Genomic DNA, 21,864 nt, shown 5'->3' on the forward strand with positions numbered 1-21,864 from the left:
AGGAATTTTCATAGCCCAAAAGTTGCACTTGGAAATTAGCATTCATTGCTGCACACTTATAACAAAAGTTGCACTTGGCAATTAGCGTTGGGGTTCATTGCTGCACACTTATAACACGAGCTCATTCTAGCAATTTTATACGGGATACATTACACTTATAACACAAGCTCATTCTAGAAATTTTATACGGGATACATTACACTTATAACATGAGCTCATTCTAGCAATTTTATACGGGATACATTCCTACAAGCAGCAAAAACATATTCCCTATACACTCTAGTTTTATGCTGTATTATTTCTCAGTACTTCTTGGTCATATTAAATCTAAGCGGGTTCAAAATTCTATATTAGTAGAGTGATCTCAAGCTGCAACGGATGACAAGGAGCATTAACAGATGCTTGGAAACTAACACAAAAACCAAATGAAACGCAGTGTTTATGGATACTGTTAACATTCTATAATTAACCTCTTCCACTTACCATATTAAAGAAGAAGCTTCCCTGAATGTAATGGTTTGTGAATATTGTCGTTGATATCTAGAAAAGAGAAAAAATTGTGTTTAACTGATATTATAATTAGTATTACAGAATGGGTTAGTTTTATATTTCTAAAAAGAAACCCAAAACTCTCATTATCGTATTTTGTAGAAGATGAATTGGTAAGGGGAGATCTAGATTATTCCAAAGGATAAATGATGATACAAAATGCTCAAAAAAACCTTATGGTTACTGGTATGTCCTTTTGAACACCATTAGTGGACTGTTGATGATGTGATAACAGATGTTAATTTTTTTTTAGATAAGTCATATGTTGGGTATTCACGAGGTGTAGAGTAGTTAATTTGTGTGGGGTTTAGTCCTGTCTGTCACTAGTTCAAATTTCATGGGGAGGGGTTGAGGGTGTGAGCCAACTGTGGGGATAAAAACTGTCTCATGTGGTGTCCGGGTTTGACTGAATATTGCACAATCCCGGTAGAATTTAAAAGGACTTGAAGCCGAGCCAGACCAGAACCAGAGACTTCACGGCTCAGCTAGGCTAGAACTGGACACCTCATGACTCAGCCAGACTAGTTGGAGGCCTCATGACTCAGCTCATGATTTTTGCATGAACTATTTTCAAATGAACATGAGTTAATAATCTAGATAATGAAGGCATGTGCAGATCTATAACCCTGGTCTATGTATCTCTTCCATATTTTTCATCCAACAGTGACCTTCAACTTACTTGACACTTTTTTTTGTCTTTAATTTTTTTTTTGTAAGCGAGCCCTCCAACTCTGCAATCAAAGTAGGTAGTGGGTACCTTCCAACTCATAAAATTTTATAGCATTTTCCAATCCAAATGTCAGGTGCAGGGTAACAAAATTCAAATGGAAACAACGCGATAACAAGAACTATAGCCTCAGACACTTCTGCAAGCCAGTTCAGAAACAGTTCTAGAATAAATAGTACTTAGAACAATGAAAACCAATGGATTCATTTTTTTTGTCAAGGATACACAAGCATCTCAGATTCATACATTTTCAATTCTCTCTTTGTACCCAATTTGACTCGCCAATTGCTCTAGCTCAGTCTTCACACTCATGTCTATAATATTGGACAGAGTTGGTCCATATCGGATGTTGAAGCCTGCAATCAGAGAGGGATCAATGACGGTTTTTAGTCTAACATTCTTGGCACCAGTTAAACTCTGGACCTTCTTGGCAATTTCAGCCAGATGTCGATTCTCAAGATTTACAACAGAAGTCACCACTGCCAACTGTGTGTCAGTCAGCTTATTGTAGGCCATCTCAAACTCTCTGATAATGTCATTAATGATGTCCATCCTTTTATTGTCAATGAGGAGGTAGAGGAAATTCAACGTGGTAGGCTGAACCTTGGCATCATCTGCAATGGCCTTGATAATGCTCTTCTTCCTCTCTTCCGTGATTATCGGATTAGCGAGGAAGCTATAAAGCTCTTTGTATTCTAGAAATCGAGAGAGCTTCTCAATATCATTATTGACAAGATCCAGTGAATTGGTAGATTGGGCTAGCTCTGCAAGCGCTTCAGCATATGATCCTGCAGTTGTGTCTGACATTACAATATGGCCTCTGTTGCCACTACCCACTAAAGGAACTTTAGAAGCCAGGGGATTGGCGATCCTAGACAACCCTTTCCTTATAAGGGAAGATTTAAAGAGTGGTCTGTGAGAAGTTGCTCCACTTCCCACCTTCTGAACAGCTCTCGCGAATGATGCATATTGAACATTTAGGGCCACCGGGGACTGCTTCAAAGCATCCATCTACCAAAACAGCAAACCAGTCATTTCCGTTTTTACAATTTCGAATTCTCAAATAATTCAACTTTCAGGGATTTATTAATAATATATCCAGTTATTGCCGCTTTGTGGGATTCCAAACCAATCAACTAAAATTTGTGAAATCTGCCAAGAATCCTGTCCAACCCAGCAAAGAAGCAACGATGCCCATATGGACTTCTAAAAAATACCAAAGACCCAATTGGATAAACCACTCCCAAGAAACCAAAAATCAGCTCCGTTGCCCTAAAATCCGGAATATAAAATGCCCCCAACCCCCAAAAAAACCCGTTAAAAACCTATTTCAGATTCAGAGATTATGAAGCTAGACATTAAAAGGCAAAAACTACATACCTTGGATATCGGATATCGATGCAGTGAGACGTCTCAGGAGTTCAAATTTGCTGTGGCAGGCTTCAGGTCGAGGAGGAGCACAAAGATGCGGAGAAAATATCAAGTTTAATATCGCAGGGGATCATTTCACCTACTCTGTCATATTGTGAGAATTAAAAGAAGGAACCCCATCGCTGCTAACTCTACACTGCCTTCTCAGTAATTTGTAACGTTTTATTCACGGATTACAGGGAGCTGTAACAAATTTTCGGATATTTCTGCCTACGAAATAAAAGAAGGAACCCCATCGCTGTTAACTCTACACTGCCTTTTCAGTGATTTGTAATGTTTTATTCACGGATTACAGGGAGCTGTAACAAATTTGCGTTTTATTCACGGATTACAGGGAGCTGTAACAAATTTGCGGATATTTCTGCCTGCTTCATGTAGTGGGTGAAGATTGGGTTTGCCGGAAGTTCTCAATCACTGAGAATAAACAGAAATTGCCTCAACATTAACAATTTGCCTGCTGTATGCCCGCCAGATGTCGACGCCAGGTGTCATCCTCAGAATGAAAGGGACGACGAAAGTCTCTTTCAAAGGGAAGGCCTATCGGCCTAATTAGTAAGTTAACGCTGTCGAATAAATATTTTGTGTTTGTTTGTTACGTTTTCCTTTACCATGAATGGCATGCAGACCATTGACCATAGCTATAATAAATAAATTTATGAAAAAAATCGAATTGGTATAGTAAAGTTGTTATTGACTGACATGTATTAAAAAAATCCTCAGACAAATGTAATTGAAATTTTTGAGAATTTTATTTTTATATTTCAAAAAAAGGAAATAAGCTTAGTAAAATTATTATAAATGCATTTACTTAATAAGTAAATAAGATTGGAAATCTGACAGATGTTAGAGAAATGAGAGTGGATGTGAGTAAGGGTTGGACAATCTAAAAAAAAGTGTTTTTCATCCTCCACCCTCTTAGTATGGCAAAGCTGACAAATTCTATTGTCCCAACAAATTTTAGAATTATCTATTAAAATTTAATTGCTTTAGGTTTTTTTAATAGAAATTTAATGATAATTTTCAATGATATCAAATTTTTTTATTAAAAAGTTGTTTTATGATTTGAAATTTGGTTAATCTCCTTATTGTGCTAGTAGGCAGTTGTGTTAAGATTTGAAACTAGATTAATCTGCGTATTGTGCTTGTGGTAGGATATCATTGCATCCACAGTCGGTGTTACTCTTGCAATGGTGACTAGAAATAGGAAAATATATTATAAAAAAAGATTATCTTTTGATAGTTTGTATTATGATACCAAGGCAACAGTTCATGTAATGTTTATAACTATACCAAGTTACACTGTAAAGTTATAAAATAAATTAACTGTACAACTATAAGATGGGTGATCATAATCATGACTGACTTTTTTTCAACCAATCTACCTTTTTCTATGAATGGATGTTTAGCTTTTTCTATGAATGAATGTTCACAAACATCAATGGTTTTACTATACAAAATCTTTGTTATTAGGTGAGCGTTTTATTTATTATTTATTAATGACTATTTTTCCTCAATTATTTTTTATTCATATTCATTTACCGTGTAAATTCCTTGTTCTCAAAATGTTTTATCTTGTATTATTATTTCCCCCAAATTATGTTTCATCTGGGCTCTATTTAATACAAACCAGTTTCTCAATGTGACAAGAAAAGATGCCCATATCTTGTGTGATTATGGGTCTGCATTCTATCTTAATTAGAGGAGGAAAATCCCACCGTAAATGATATTTATTTTTCTCTGGTGTAATTAATATGTTGTTGCAGTTGTTGCAAGGGTGGTAGAACCAAGAATCCGGGCATTCATAAAATTATGATTTTACACAAAATTTTGTACATTTGTTAGAATTTTATTATTTATGTACATATGTAATAATTACAGAATAAGATCTCAGTCACTAGTTATTAGACATGGAGCAATAAGATGTTCAAAATTATAGCCAATAGCATTACACATAAATGTTGATAATTTTTTTTTTGTAAAAAATAAAATAAAAATAAATTGTAAAGTTTTACTTTGGAAAATTGAAAATAATTTAACATCTTTAACCAAAATAATAGGTGGTCAAACCAAAACCTAATGCATAAATCACATTATTTTGATGACCAATTAAACTCCATCTAAAACTTTTTTTTTACATATTATTATTATATTATAATGTTTATATTAATTTAATTATTTTAATAGTAAATACTCGCTATAATAATATTATAATATTTATATTAATATAGTTATTTTGATTTCAAGTATTTATTGGGTATCATTTGGTTTATTGTACTCTTATTCGATAATGTTTAGGATAAACTCATTTGATTAGACAAAGTGGTGGACCATCCCTTGCCTTGTTTTAGTCTTGTTATTTATTAGTACACATTCACTGGTGTGGTAAAGAGTGTTTTATTTTGTTTTTGAGTTTTCGTTGGCTTTTGCCTTTTGAGTTTTCCCCGCTTTTGTTTCTTTTGAGTTTTCTGAATTTATATATATTGTTCCACGCTATTATGGTTATTCATGAGTTTATGTTAGGTTGTTTTACAATAGTTTGCTGGTTTATGTTTTTGTTTGACTTATTATTTATTAGTGTACATTTATGGGTTTGCTTAGTGTTATTCATGAGTTTATGTTAGGTTGTTTTACCATAGTTTGCTTGTTTATGCTTTTGTTTGTTTTATTATTAGTCTTTGCTTGGGACTATAGCGTTCGATAGAATATTGACCGTCTATTAATCTAGTGTTGACTTTTAAAATTATATGCGCATCGATCTTTTAACATAAGACGATAATATATTTCATTTATATAATAAAAATAAACACTTTTTATTTTAAACATGATTAGGTGATCGGGTTTGAGCTCTTATTGCCGAGACTTTGATACGGGACTTTGGATAAATGGGTAAAAGAGCTTTTATAAACAACTCTCATTAATCATGCATTCTCCCATTTTCAATGCATATCCAAAGTTTTCTCCGAGGTTGAATACATATCCAATGTTTTTGCACCATTCATTTTTCACATTTATTGAATGGTTGCAGAACATTCTGTATTGGAAACAAACTTTTATCTAAAGTTTGAAAAACCTCATGCATAAAAACTTTGGATAAAGTTATTACAATGGATAATGCAGTGTGGATAATTTTTTGAATAAAAAGTTTGGGTAAAGCTATTACACCGAATAATTCATTTTTGGCAATTTTCTGACAAATGGCATTCGTACCTTTTCCACCTTACTCTGTGTCAGTGTTTGTGTGTCGCTTCATGCCTTTCATGCCTCTCACCGCTTCAACATACTTCTATTCCTCTATGTACAAAGGACACAATGATGGAGAACTTCTATTCCTCTGCCTACAGAGGACACTGATGGAGAGATGATACAATGACGGAGAACCTAAGAACCTGCAATCAATGATGCAGAACCTGTGATGTGTAAATTTAGAGCTGTAATTTCAAACCTATGATGTGTAATTTTAAAGCCACAACTTCAAACCTGTGATGTGTAATATTAACGCAACAACTTCAAGGTGAATTTAACATAATCTTACTCGAAAACTCAACAGAAAATGCATCCATATTTTTTTTTAGCTTAACGCATCCATTTTTTTTGCTTTAACTATCTATTCTATGTTGAAATTTTTTTGTGCTTTAACTGTGTCCATTTTATGTTTCATTGCAAATAATACTAATTCATCATCTTTTTTTGTTCTTTAACTGTGTCATTTTTTGTGCTTTATCTGCATACATTTTATGTTTCATTGTAGATGATATTAATGAATTTCAAATGGAAAAGTAGAGGCTCAACGTTATTTGTTGTGCAATATTTCTTTAAAAAATCTAATATGTTTTATGGTAATCTTGAATTTGACAGAGATTGATATATTATTTCAATTTCAATCGGCCTCGTCACTTCTGCAGTACACAACATTCAAACTCCAGCGAAACTTGTGGGAACCTAACTCACAGAGCGTTCAAGCTCCACCAAACGTTGTAGGGAATAACAATGAAAAGAAAAGAAGACGACAATGAACACTGGAATTCTCGACGAGGATTTCAGAGTCTTTCACACATGGCTTCTCGATACCTCTGATATCATGAAACACGACAATCACAGGGTAAGCACGCACCGAGCGGTTCTTTATTTGTATATTTTAGAAAATATGAATTATGAGAAGAAGTTTGTTTATCAAGCACAGGAAGGCACACATAATGAGGACCACCACCACCATGATGGAAAAATTGAAGCTCGGGTGGCATTATAAGTTTGGTTTTCATTGGCCCAATTTACTATAGTTCGGGCTTCTCTAGCAGATGAGTATTTTAAACTTATTTCCACAAATCATAATTGGGAGATGAGATAAGTTGATTATTAGCTATTTCATGTCATTTACTTGAAATTATATATATGATGCATATAATATTAAGAGAAAATTATATCATAGACGTATGTGTGACTGGCCAACAAAAGATATAAAAGTTGGTAGAGAATTATAGTAGCCACAATTAATGCCAAAATCATAGTCAACAAATGTAAATGTTCATATTCTAATAAATACTAGAATAATACCTTGTCACTAATGTTGGCTAGCACTTGTTGGCACTTGTCACTTCCCATAATTTCTTGATGCCATATATTGTCCACACGTCTTCACACTACTTTTCCTTATATCACGCTGCCTCTAACTGCATCCTGCATCTACGGATTCCAATTCCTACCTCTTCTTGCCACTACTTCTTCCTAGAAAAATAATATTTCATTCACAGGAGGAAATTAAAAAATTGGATGTCTGTTTTGATTATTTGTTGATTATCTATTGCAAATTATATTTATTCTGATTATCTAGTGCATACTGTGTATGGATACTGCAGTAAATAAAAAACTCAAAATGGTGGAAGATGGAAGCGGTGAATCATTCATACCTCTGGTGCACACTGTGTATGCATACGGTAGTAAATTCAAAAAATGGTGGAAGATGGAAGCAACGAATCATTGGGGAAAGCTCCATACCCCGTTTTCCTATTTGCTGGTCTTTACCAACCAAAATACGTCATGGGAGCTTGAAGTCGACTTTCATCTCTAAGGAACAATCCAAACCAAATCCAACTTACCGAGATGGTGGTAGAGGGAGGTCAAGATTGATATGGGAAGATAGTAGATATCTGTTCCGGTTGGACAAGGGAGGGACGGGGAACAAGAGGTTGATATCCGGCATTGATTTCACCATTCAGGGCCCCTCCGCACGCACTATCTTAAGAACTGTATGAATTAAGTCGTATATTGTATAGCTGAAAACAAGTCTCTTGAATCTTACTCATTTGGACTCTCTGGCTTGAGTTGTCTATTGTGTCTGATCTGATATATGCTCTCTGAAAACCCACAGAGGAAACCAGAACATGGACTATGAATTGCCTTTGAGTGTCTCTGCTTCGTGATGTCCATTGTGCATGTTCGGTGTTTGCAAGGAGTGTCTCTGCTTCGTGTTGTCCATCATGCATGTTCGGTGTTTCATGTTTTCCATCGTGCATGTTCGGTGGTTGCAAGGTAAACAAGTGGTAAGACTGTGGGCCAGTAGGATCAAACAAGTCTTAAAATTGTGCGCCCATAGGGTCAGACTAGAGGTTCTTTTTTTTCATGATGCCCTCTTAAACATTCCAAGGGAACTGGGGTTTCTTTCATTAACCTTTTGTCTGCAATAACAAAATTACAATGGGGTTTTCATTCATTTAACCTTTTGTCGCAGTAACAAAAGTAGACTTATGAAGCAATATGTATTTTTTTATTATTTATTTACTTATTTTTGTGTGGGGGAATTTGGACATTTGATTTTAGTTTATGCTATTTTTATCACTGCAGATTATACAAGAGCAATGGAGCAACCTCACAAGGCCCATAGAGCCCATCAGTCTGGACCATCTTAGAGGAAAAAAGTGAATACAGACAAGAAGAAGCGTGGACTATCCAATGATAGGCATAATCCAAAGGTTGGCTCAATCATTATACTTTGCCACCTTATCTATATTTTCAAAGTAAACCATAGTTCAATTTGTTGTTTTGTTGAATATTTGCTTTGAGAATAAGAATTTGAGTGTTTTCACATCAGATTAGGAAGGTGTAGGCATATGTCATCAAGGTTGGAAGTTTGTTCGATCTAATTGTCAAGTTAGCAATTTTCAAACACTGATCAATAGGTTAATTACCATGTAGTTGTTCAATATGTGTGCACTAAAATTTTCTTGTCATCCTTACAGGTTTTTTCATGCAAATGGCAAGTTTATCAATATTTTTTTTGACAAATTCTAATCATCCTGCAAGTAATTTACAAACCTCATGAGGTCTCTCAAAGAAGAACGAAAAATCTATTACAGAATGTTGCGAAAATTTGCACTAAGATCAATAAAATATTTTCTTCTTGATCTACCCATTGGAAAATGACAAAGGTCCAGTCTCGACAAAGGCCCACATTTGTATTTGTGGTTTGATATGAGCATTCACCTCAAAGATGAATAAGATGGTGATTCTAATGCTTTCCTATTTCCTTAGAATTAAGCTCTGTTTTGTGGATACACCAGCTTATGCCTCCAATGAAGCTGACAAAGCCTTAATCAGGTCATCTAACAATGACATCCCTGACTTAATTTAGTAATTTGATTATAACATGCTAGTTAGGCACAGTGACTCTGATTTATTGACAAAATGGTGGCAAACTGAATATATTAACAAAACGTATGATTATGTATTCCAAGACTCCAAATCCCTGTAACTATTCAAAGATTCCCAAGATTCAATGGGAGTGACATTTTTTTGCAAACTTGGTACTACCATAGTATTAGTTAGGATTTTTGTTAACTCGAATATTGTAATTTGAAAGGTTTCTTTTCCAATTTACTCTTCATTTCTTCCCGATACAAAATTGTGATGGTTTAGCAGCTATGATGATTTGTTATGGCGATTTTGGGTAGAACTAAGGGTAAAATTATTTCTTTGTTCCCGAATGGTTTAGTAGCTATGATGATTTGCTATGGTGATTTTGTGTAGAAAAAAAGATAAAATCATTTCTTTGTTTCCAAAAATAATTGGCATTGTTGTTAACTTCTTTTGAAGAGAGTAGAAAAATTGGTGCTTTCTCAATTCCTTAGTTAAGAACTAAAGATTTTGATTCTTGAGATAAAGAATGTCATTTACGTTCTTCCCAGTTATAATTGATTTTAGCATGATTGTCCTCATTTGATGAAATAACTCAGTCTTTACTAAGACTTCCTTTACCATAGTTGCAGAATTGCATCAACTAATAACCAACTAATAAACAACTAATAAATAGCTAGTATTAGACAATTCGTTGTAGTTAGTGCTTTGGATGGACTCTACAGATACCATCTATTTTTCAACAACAACAATGGTCACACACTTGCAACAGCTGTGATACACACTGTGTCAACCCAGGAGAATTTCTTTTCGGATAACTTGCTAATTTTTCAGTAATTATATGGGCAGGGACTACCGCTGCGTGCAGATCTTGTTTATTAATATACATTTATTGGTGTGGTAGGAGTGTTTTATTTTGTTTTTGCATCAGATCTCAATATTATTGCCTTTGACTATGGATTTTGCTTTCAGTTTTTCCCAACTTTTACTTCTTTTGAATTTCTAAACTTATAGATTGTTCCATATTATTCGCGAGTTTATGTTTTTTAATTTACAATAATTTGCTTGTTTATGTTTTTTTTTTACGGAATATGGAGCCTATGTCTTTGGCTAAAATTTTGTGAATTCCCATGTTTACATAATTTTCTTTCCCTTTTTAATAAATTATGCACATTTTTTTTGGTTTAGGGTTTTTTATCCACTTTCCTTTAGGTTTTTCATCATTTTACATGGAAATTTTACTCACTCTTTCAAAGCTTCTCTTCATTTACTTTTGGTCTGTAACACGTGGGTTAGCACCTTTGCTTTATTTTGATTTTTTAAGAGTAAAAAAGAGTCTTGGAGACTTTCAATGCTTCCATCATAGCCCTTGTCACCTCCATTCAATAAGGTTTTTCACCAAAAGTCCATATTCTCCATCGTCTCCTTAAGGCTAGTTCCATGGTCTCTTGCAAGAAGGTTTAAGTAGGGTTCTCACCCCCATCATTTTGTTCATGGTTTGAAACATAACATCCTTGCACCATGTCAATACTTCTTTAATGCCCACTTTACTTTAGTTTCATCACCTCTTCATGCTCAAGTACCTCCATTTCATTTACCTTATCCCATTGCCTCCTCTTGGCCTCATTATGGGGCTTGGAGCAACCTTGAGCGAGAAGAATATATATTTGCACCAAAAGTCATAGAAGAGCTAGTGCATTATATGTTGGAGTATTCATACCTTTAATTTCAAGGACATTTTAATGATATCTATTCTTTATTTTTGTTTGATATTTAAAATCTATTTTTTAAAATTATTATATATATATTTTTTTTCATAGCATATTATTTCACCTTTTGTGCAATCTTTTGGAGATGATTTATTTACTTATTTGTTTTTCATGTTTCCATTATCAATAAAAATTGGCACATTACAGGTTGGAGCATTCATAGTTTCAATTCTACTATAGCACTTTAGAGATACCCAATCTTTATTTTGTTTGATATTAAATCTCTCTTTCAGAGTTTAGATTTTTTATTTTACAAGGGGAAATCAATGAACCTTCGCTCCTTTTAAAGAGCTCTGATTTTTTATTTTACAAAGAGAAATTAATGGCCCTGTAGGCAACAATATAACCATTCATTAGAGAAATTTTGAGGTCTAAAATGGGCCTCAAAACAAAAATGTACAACCAAAATTAATTTGATAAGAACCAATATGATTCAAGATAATGATGTCAACCATGGGGGATGTTTCACCATTTTTTGAGTAAAAAAGTAAAAAGACTAAAAAAATTTAAAAACTACTTTTTCAACTCATATTTTCAACTTTTCTCCTTACGATTTTACTCAAATTTCTAGTGGGGCACTTGTTGGATACGAAATTTAATTCCTCATCCAAGGAGTACCCATGTTACATACTTTCGATGAATTCTACTACACAAAAATGAGAATACATGAAAAACATGATTGTAATCACGTTTTTCATGTATTCTCATTTTTTGTGTAGCAGGGTCCATCGAAAGAATGCAACAATCACAATTTTCATGTATTCTCATTTTTTGTGTAGCAGGGTCCATCGAAAGTATGCAACATCACATTTTTAAGGTATTCTCATTTTTTGTGTAGCAAGGTCCATCAAAAGTATGCAACACGGGTACTCCTTGGATGAGGAATTATTGAAAGAATGCAACAATCACATTTTAATGTATTCTCATTTTTTGTGTAGTATGGTCTATCGAAAGCATGCAACATGGGTAATCAAAGTATTCATATTTGGATTTCTCAGCCTCATAACATGGTAGAACCCTGAATTTTTTTTACATGCCTAACCAATGATTTTAATTTGAGTGAAGGGTTCATCTCCTCAACCCTATAATATGGTAGAAAAATATTAGCTTGAATAATCAATTATTTGCTTTGAACGAAGGGTATGTTTTTGTTAATGTCATGTTAGAGGAGTTCAACAATTAATACCACCAACATCAACGAAGTTCAACAATCAATGCCACCAACATCAAGGTACACAAAGAGCTTCACGATCTTGATCAAATTCTAAACCCATACCTTCACACATGGCAAAATTAAATGGAAACATTGTTATCCACCAAATCATGTAATTTGCAAAACTATTAAGTTTGTTGGATTTTGAGTGAGATCTAAAATTATAGTTTCTCCATATGAAATCTAATGAGGTTGGAACCACTCTCAATCATCTCGAGTCAATGTTGAAAATTAAAGAGAAATGAAATATCATTTTTACTTGAAGCATTCAACATTACCTTTGATTGTTAGCATTTCTAGGGTTGAGTTAGGTTTTTTTTAGGTTTAGGGTTTAGGAGGGGGAGGGTCGGTTATATGGCCTAGGGGGGACTATTTTGGAAGGAAAACAATTGTAGATTGTTGACACCTAATCCTTGTGATTGGGTGAATATATGTAAATAGATAAATAAGTAATATGAACAGTCATCCGGAGATGAACTCAACAATCTCTCCCTCATGTATATAATGAAGACCTACCTGATGGAATAACTTATACGAATCATTTTTGCCTTGAGGAGTTACTGCCTGGCCTGACATGGTATTAGAGCCAACTCCTTTTTTTTAGCTTTTATGCTCTTTGTAACTCCTTAGTTAGCTCCTCTGCTCTCCATATAAAAGTGTTGCTCCATATAAAAGCGTTGCTCCTCCATACAATAAGCTATCCATATAATTCGTTGCCCATATAATGTTGGTGTCACTCACTGACATTTTCTCTCCAACCCACTTGTACACCTGTCTGCTACACTGCCTTCAACCATTGACTACGCCCTCTGGCTCTCTGGATTTTCCATAAACGTTAGTGACCTGAACGTTGCCCCGATGTAGTAGCCTGAACACTGCTCCGATGCATTATCCTGAACACTGCTCCACGCAGTCACCAGAACACTACTCCACACAGGTTATCGGGTTCCTCTACTGAATATTCCTACTGACCACAATTTATTTCTTTTCTTCATTTCCAAAACCTTGGCCATTATCAGAATGGCTACTAACGCTGCCATTTTCATCCCCATCGGTCTCAACCGGATCAAATTCCTCAGGGAGAGGCTCGACCCAGTACCTCAAGGTCATAAGCCTTATAGGTTTGAACAAGAATGAAGCTCTGAATGGGGGAGGTACTTTGTTTGTTCAGAAACATCCAAATTTGAGAGTGTGAGTTGTACATGGAAATACCTCGACAGCAGCAATCATTATTAATGAGATCCGTCCTGATGTCAAGGAGGTGTTCTTGACAAGAGAAACTTCCAAACTTGGCCGTGCTATTGCTCTTTATCTTTGCAGAAAACAAGTTCATGTGTTGATGTTAACTTCTTCAACAAAACTCTTTCAAGCGATTCAGAGAGAGGCTTCGGTCGAATGTCAAAAATTGTGTGGTAACGTGCTTCACGTACATGATACTTTTTGGCTCCATTATATGTGATGCTTTTAATGGGCATATATTACATTATATAAAATTACCATTGGAGTAATATTTGTATATAATGCTGGATGCATTTGTATTAAACATTGGAGCATTTAATATGTTGGATCATGAATGTAATATGTTGAAGGAATTAGTATGTTAACACATTAGAGGCATTTGGAGCAAATACGTTTAGAGAAAATATGTTGCATAAAGATGTAGCGTGAGGTATTGGCGTCCATATTGGTACAAGAGGAAGAGATTTGAAATCTTTTGAGAATGCCTAGCTGATTTATGTTTTATATTTTCATTAAAGACAAAGACAATACATGGACATAATTCCCTTTTGAAATGTAAAAAAAAAAAAAAAAATTACCATTAGAAGTACAATTTTACTGTATATTGGCAGAAGTATTTTTCTATCAGCAAAAGTTTTTTTTTACAGAATTCATTCAATCATGTCCATGGTGGGAATAGTTCTCACTGGCAAGGAGAACTATCCTGAATGATTCTGGATGATAAAACACACCCTCATTTTCAATGAGTTGTGGAAAGGAGTGTGTGTCGGAGACAGAGACAATGAACTAGTACAACCTACCTCAGACAAAGAGCTCGTCATTTGGGAAAACAAGAACAACAAAGATGATGCATTAATCGCAGCATCTGTAAATGAAGAGGTGAGTCACCATATTTCTTCATATTCAACTGCCTTTGAAGCCTTACAAAAGCTGAAAGAACTCTAAGACTCACATTCTGCACTTGAAGTTGTTCAACTCATGATTAAACTCTTCACTCTTGAAATACAAAATAATGATCATCTTGCTCTTGCATCTGAAGTAAAGTCTATAATGCATGATATTAAATCCACTAAGGTTGAATTGGATATTCCTCTTATCACTTTTCTCAAGGCACTTTATCCTACTTACTCTAATTATCTTGAGTCATTGCAAGAAAATGGTAATATCAAAGATATCACCTTTGACTCTCTTGTGAAAAAGTTTGTTGAAAGAGAGAAAGCTTTTGGAAAGAAGACAACCCCTGAATCTTCTGAAGAGGCTGTGTGCCTTGCTCATAAAGAAAATCATCCTGCTCAATATTCTTCAAGAGGAAGAGGTGGTCGAAGAGGAAGAGGAAGATATTTCAGAGGCGGGGGGGTAGACATTCTCAAGGAGAAAAGGCAGATTTGCATTGCATTCGTTTCAAAAGAGATGGATCACATGATGCCTCTACATGCAAGCTATCATGGGACAAAATTGAGCAGAAAAGAAACCAACAGAAAGGTAAAACTGATGATACAGACAAAGGTAAAGCACCTGAATCCGCTCACTATGTTGTGGCACAATGTAACATTGGAGTAAATGAAGATTTATTTAATGCTTCACTTGCTTCTTGGAAAAATGATAGGTTGCTTGATTCAGGAGCAACCTGCCACATGACTCATAGAAAAGATTTTTTTGAATATTTCACTGACAATGGTGATGGAGCAGTATACTTTGCAGACCAATCAAAAAACAAGCCATCAGGGCTTGGCACAATTAGGCTTAAACTGCCTGGTCTTCCAAACTTTCCTCTGCATCATGTTCTATATCTCCCACATCTCAAGAGAAACTTGTTGTACTTGGTCCACATCCGCCAACAAGGTCACTCTATTCATATGTTTGATGGCAAGCTTGAGGTGAGAAAAGCATCTGACTACTCACTTGTCATGAGGGGAATAGAAGAAGAAAGGCTTCTCAAGCTGCAAGGAACCTCTGCTCGTGCACAAAATTTCTCCTACAATTCTCATCATGAACAAGGTACACTTCCATCAAGTTTATTATGGCATGCTAGATTTGGACATTTGAACTATGATAGTCTCCGCTTGTTGAAGAAAAATGGTGTTGATGGTTTGCCTACAATTCCTAGGAAACTTAAGCAATGTCATGCTTGCATCCTAGGAAAGCATAGCAAACAGTCTTTTCATGATTCACATTCAAGAGCACATAGAAAAATTGAACTCATTCATTCAGATTTATGTGGTCCAACGCTTGTTCCTTCTGCAAATGGAAATAAATATATCATGACATTTATTGATGACTACACCTAAATGTGTTGGGTTTATTTATTGAAGAACAAATCTGATGCTTTTCAAACATTCAAGAATTTTTATAAATGGATTGAAAATTATGCACAATCTCATATTGGGTCTATTCTCATTGATAATGGAAAAGAATACACATCAAATGAATTTGAAAACTATCTTCGCCAACATGGGATCAAACATCAAACAACTGTGCCTTATAATCCCCAACAAAATGGTGTAGCTGAAAGAATGAATAGGACAATCTTAAATATGGTACGATCCATGCTCTTCTTCAAAAATGTAAAGATAATGTTTTGGGCTGATGTTGTTCTATGTGTTGCATATATAAAGAATAGATGTCCATCTAATGCTATAAGAAACAAGACTCCATATGAAATGTGGTATGGACATGTTCCTTCGGTAAAGCATCTCAGGGTCTTTGTTTCCACTTGTTATGCCTTGATACCAAAGGTACATAGAAACAAACTTGGTGCTAGAAGTCGTAAGTGTATCTTTTTGGGGTATTCAAACACCTCCAAAGCATACCGCCTCTATGATGAAGTAAATAAGAAGCTTGTTGTATCTAGAGATGTAATTTTTCTTGAATCATCCAAAATTGACAATGTTGTTGATCGGAAACTTGATCGCTTGGATAGATTCGCAAAAGCAAAATCATTTCAAGAATTTTATAATCAGATTCCACATCTTGAAGGGGGGATTCCTATACTAGATCAACATATGGAATCTTCTTCTGAAGAACACTCTCCCCCGCATGAAACTCCAACAACGGATGATGCTTTAAGTGATGTGATTGATAGAATTGGGAGACTCAATCTTGATTCAGTCCCAATTCAATCAACGGGGCAGCTTGGACCATTTGAAAAAGGTCCCCCAAAGTGGCTGACAAAGACACTTGAAAGTGTTCATCCTGATGAGGTTGGAAAGACAGGAACTAGAAATTCAAACTGGAAAAATGGAGGTGATGTGGATGACTCTAATTCACTTGTTGATATGGATGTTTCTTATGATTGTGAATTGATCTTGTCTACAGATTTTGAACCAACTTCCTTCAAAGAAGCTGCTTCTCATGATGAATTGAAAGAAGCAATGCAAAAGGAGTATGATGCCCTCATAAAGAATGACACTTGGAAGTTGGTTGATCCTCCATTAGGAACCAAACCAATTGGCTGCATGTGGGTCTACAAGAACAAGTATAAAGCTGATGGCTCACTTGACAAGCACAAAGTTAGGCTTGTGGCAAAAGTTTTTACACAGAAGGAAGGGGTCGATTATGAGGAGAATTTCGCCCCCATAGCAAAATGGGCTACCATCCGGACACTATTTGCACTAGCAGTTCAGAACGGTTGGAAAGTCCATCAAATGGATGTAAAAACTGCTTTCTTAAATGGAGATATAAAAGAGAATGTTTTTATGTCTCAGCCTGAAGGATTTTTTGTGAAAGGACATGAACATAAAGAATGCAAACTTGTGAAGTCCTTGTATGGCCTCAAACAAGCACCGCGAGCCTAGTATGAAAAACTAACTGAGCATCTTCTGAAATTCAATTTCAAACATTATGATCTTGATGATGCAACTTTATTTGTCAAGAAAGTTGGAAAAACAGTTGTATATCTTGTGGTATATGTAGATGATCTTTTGATGACAGGGAACAATGAAAGCTACATTGCATCCATAAAGAAGGAATTGGGGAAAAGTTTTGAAACGATTGATTTGGGCTATGTTCATTACTATCTTGGCATTCAAGTAACCCAACATATGAAGTCCATATTTCTTTCTCAAAAGAAATACATTGGAGATCTGTTGAACAGGTTTGACATGACAGAGTGCAATCCTCTTACTACTCCAATGGAACAAAACTTAAAGCTCACATCTATTGAAGGAAAAGAATTGAGGATGCAACAAAGTATAGACAGCTTGTAGGAAGTCTCAACTACCTAACTACTACTAGACCAGACATTTCGTTTGTTGTTGGAATCCTCTCCAGGTTTATGCAAAAGCCTTGTGAGGGACATTGGTCTGCTGCAAAAATATTTCTAAGGTACTTTAAGGGAACTCAAGACTTTGGAATCAAGTATACACAGGTGGACGACTTCAGCTTGATTGGATACTCTGATTCAGATTTCGATGGAGACAAAGAAACTGGGGTATCTACTTCAGGATATGCTATGAGTTTTGGATCAGGAGCTGTCTCCTATGGATCATGCAAACAATCAGTTCCAACAGATTCCACAACAGAAGCAGAATACGTGGCAGCAGCTGAAGCAACAAAAGAAATTATGTGGCTCAGGAAAATTCTTGAAGATTTGCAGGTAAAACAAGTACAATAAACTCCACTCATGATTGACAATACCTCTGCAACAAAGTTGGCCAAGAACCCAAAGTTCCATGATCGAATGAAGCACATCAATACTAAATATCATCTGATTCGACATCATGTTGAGGCCAAAACAATCCATCTCCATCATTGTTCCACAAATGAGAAAATTGCAGACATCTTCACCAAAGCGCTTGGAAGAGAAAAGCTTGAATGATTCATAATGATGCTTGGACTCACCAACATCCCTTCAGATTAGGGGGGGAATGTTGACACCTAATCCTTGTGATTGGGTGAATATATGTAAATAGATAAATAAGTAATATGAACAGTCATCGGGAGATGAACTGAAAAGTCTCTCCCTCATGTATATAATGAAGACCTACCTGATGGAATAACATATACAAATCATTTTTGCCTCGAGGAGTTACTGCCTGGCCTGACATAGATTTCCCCCAAAACCACTTGAAAAACTACCATCGGTGGTCCCAACTTCCCCACATTTGTGAGATATAATTGGGCATGTTAGGGTTGGAACCGACCAATTAGGGCCATTTTGTACCAGTTAGGTACCAAACTAGTATAAATTGGCCCTCCAATTGGGTTTTTTATTTGTTTGTTACTTGGACATATTTGACCAACTAGTTTGACTAGTTTTCAATTTAAACCAAGCGGTTTTTAAAACTATGATCTTGAATCATCCCAAACTATTTGTTACATTTTTGGTGAATCCACCATGGCACAACATAAAGTCACAAACTATTTCATATCTTTGGTGGTTTTTCATGGTTTGAACCCACTATGTATGGGTAGGATTCACACTTCCTTGGAAAATATTCTCCTCTCTATCTCCCACCTCTCCCCCTTATTGGTTCCTCGACTCTCCCTTTTCATTAATGGGTTCCTCATATTTCCTTTCTTATTAGTAAACCCTATTATATATTCTCAATTCTTCAAGATTCTCCCTTCAGTGTATGTTGGATTCTCTTGGGAAAGAGTGGTTGTTCCTTGGATTTTATGCATCTCATCCTAGCTCTCTCCAATGAGCCACATTTCTTGTGAACTGCTCCTTGTTTTCATTGGGCTAGCCATTCCTTAAATTTTGTTTGTGCTTGCTTTCACTTGGGTCATGGGAGCCTCTTTTCCTTTGTCTAGATCCCTTGGATACTATGTTGGCTTTTCATTCTTGAGTATTCTTACTTGGCCCCGTCAAACCATTCTACTTTTAGCTTTTAAACTTTTGAAAGTGAATCCCCTGCTATAGCCTATTACTCCCTCTTTTTTTCTAGTTCATTCTACAAGACTTTGGGGTAATGGAGCACCTTGTATTCTCATTTTCATTCATGAAGCTTCTTTAGGTGAGGTTAAAATATCCTACAACTATCAATAACTTGGATTTATACACAACTTTACTTTGCCATCTTGCCTCCATGTGGCCTCTTACGTTGTCTTGATCTCTTTTTGGCTATTCTATTTTTATTTTTATTCATTAGTGGGTGATCCAGGTGGATATTGGTGGCCACCCGCCAATTCCACTTGGACCCCAACCATTATTTCTTTCAGCTTTTTAGTTTCCTTAATTGTAGCACAATTTACTATTTTTAGCAATTTTTTGGGTCCTAAACTTCAGAGCCATTTTTGAGGCCCTAAACGACGATTTTTTGGCAATATACTACCAACGACCTATTAGAACTCTCTTTTTCCATCCTAGTCCTCGGAGAGATCTTTCCAATGGGGTATCATGTGCATCAAACAAAGATAATATGACCAAGTTACGACCTCGGGAAGTTGGCTGCCCAACTAACCCCAACCGGGCCCATGAACTCTTGGTGTTACATCTCCTTGGGTTAGGGTTTTAGTTGTTTAGGGTTTGCTCTTATTGTTCAATAATAAAAAGGCCCTTGAGCCTCATTTTAACTCAGTTCAGAGGCATGTAACCACCACATCTCTTCTCAAAGATAAACTACCATCGCCTAAGCTAGTCTCATTTCCATACTGTTTGTAAGCATATTTCATTATTTCATATTAATCAAGGGAAGTTTTATTTCTACTGCATCTCTGTATTTATGGTTATATTTGTAATTTTTTGCGTTCCTATTTAAATTCGGATCAGTGGTATCAGAGCGGTATGCTCTTTCTCTGTTTTTCTTTGCATGTCCCCAATGAGGTTGAGATATAAGGAGTTAGGGCTCGAACTGGGCGAACCTTCACAAGACCAGCCTCGTAAATCCTGACTGCCTCCCATGGAGGAAGAAAAGAAAGACAAGGGAGAAGGAAATCCTATCAAAATATTGCTCGAGGAGGCCCTCGAGAAACAAAGGAACACGATGATGGATAACTTTGCCTAGATCCTTCAACGGTTACCCACTGACATTGCATCCACATCCAACAACCACTCTGGAGGCTCCACACCTTTTAAGGTACAAGTAAACTTTGACATTCCCATATTTGAGGGTCAAATAGATGCAGACGTCGTAGATAAATGGTTGAATATGCTAGAAGGATATTTTTCTATTCATGATTTTTCTAGCCGAGAAAAGATTACTTTTTCTCTTCTCAAAGCCACCCCCCACGTGAAGGACTAGTAGGAAACCTATTGTGAATAGAAGGATGAAAGTACAAACTCAATGTTTTCGGCCACTCCCACTTGGAATTCATTCCGGGACGCCATCAAGTAACAGTACTACCCTGTTGGGAGCTATGAGGACAAATACATAAAGTGGATCACGCTGCGGTAGGGATGGGACCAAGATGTGTCAGAGTTTACCAATGTTTTTCATACCCTTCGCACGAAATTGGGTATCAAGGATTCTGAGAAACATTTGGTACTCAAGTACCGCGGCTTCCTACATAGATACATCCAGGACGAGATGGAGTTCTTGGACATCTTCTCACTCAGCACGATGTACCAATATACTGTCAAGATTGAGTAGAAGTTTAAACAAAAGAAGCGAGACTTTGGATCTATGAATCTGAAGTAAGGGAAAGGTGCCCCCAAACTACAGAACAAAGGACAAAGCCAAGGCGGGACGACCCAGGACAACCCACCAAGGCCACAAGCAAAGGACAACACTACAAAGCCGAAGAAGGACACGGGAAAGTGTTTTTAGTTCCATAGGAGCTCCACCCACGACACAAGGGAGTGTTGGGCTAAGCACTCACTAGTGGTTGAGGTGAAGGCTATAGAATCATATGCATGTTTCGACATTTAATCAGAACCTGACAAGGGGAATGACAAAGGGAAGCAGATTATTAATGTGGAGCCCAACACCACCGTCACCACCACAAAGATCGAGAAGGAGGAACCTGAAGATCCAGAGGAGGAGGAGCATCTCTTCCACTCCCAAATGTGGGTAAAGGGTTCCCCACTATAGTTCATTGTCGACAACGAGAGCAAAAGAACCTCATTGCAGCAAAGGTTGTGAAGTGGTTGGGCTTACCGACCACAACACACCCACAATCGTACACCATCGGGTGGCTTCACCAAGGATGGGATCTGTGCGCGAGCCATAAATGTCACCTTCCATACAACATCAAGCCCTTCACGGGTGAGGTATTATGTGACGTTTCTCCCCTTGATGTTTGGGATGTATTGTTAGGCCAACCATACTTGTGGAAGCGACATGCTGTGTATGAGTCAAGGCCTCGCGTTGTTATCATTGCATTGGGAAATAAGTTGTATAGGATACCAAAGGTAGCCCCGCCTATCG

General features: G+C 36.2%; 1 protein-coding gene across 1 annotated transcript; it reads right to left on the minus strand.

Annotated features, from left to right (window-relative positions):
- Window positions 1-1,292: 1,292 nt before the first annotated feature.
- Window positions 1,293-2,807, minus strand: LOC149241625 (ATP synthase subunit delta, chloroplastic-like). The gene is made up of 2 exons (XM_089374011.1): window positions 2,657-2,807; window positions 1,293-2,287 (listed from the first exon to the last, which is right to left on the minus strand). Exon 2 carries the CDS (start codon window positions 2,285-2,287, stop codon window positions 1,517-1,519), a length of 771 nt encoding a protein of 256 aa, XP_089230137.1. The 5' UTR covers window positions 2,657-2,807; the 3' UTR covers window positions 1,293-1,516.
- Window positions 2,808-21,864: the final 19,057 nt, after the last annotated feature.

Source organism: Pinus tabuliformis, chromosome 8 (genome assembly GCF_031772625.1).
Source record: "Pinus tabuliformis cultivar Carrire ecotype Pingquan chromosome 8, CPIR1, whole genome shotgun sequence".
In the NCBI taxonomy this organism is placed as follows: Eukaryota; Viridiplantae; Streptophyta; class Pinopsida; order Pinales; family Pinaceae; genus Pinus; species Pinus tabuliformis.

What these genes read in the sequence shown, in the direction of transcription:
- LOC149241625 (XM_089374011.1), bottom strand. Translation starts at nt 2,287, where the DNA reads ATGGATGCTTTGAAGCAGTCCCCGGTGGCCCTAAATGTTCAATATGCA.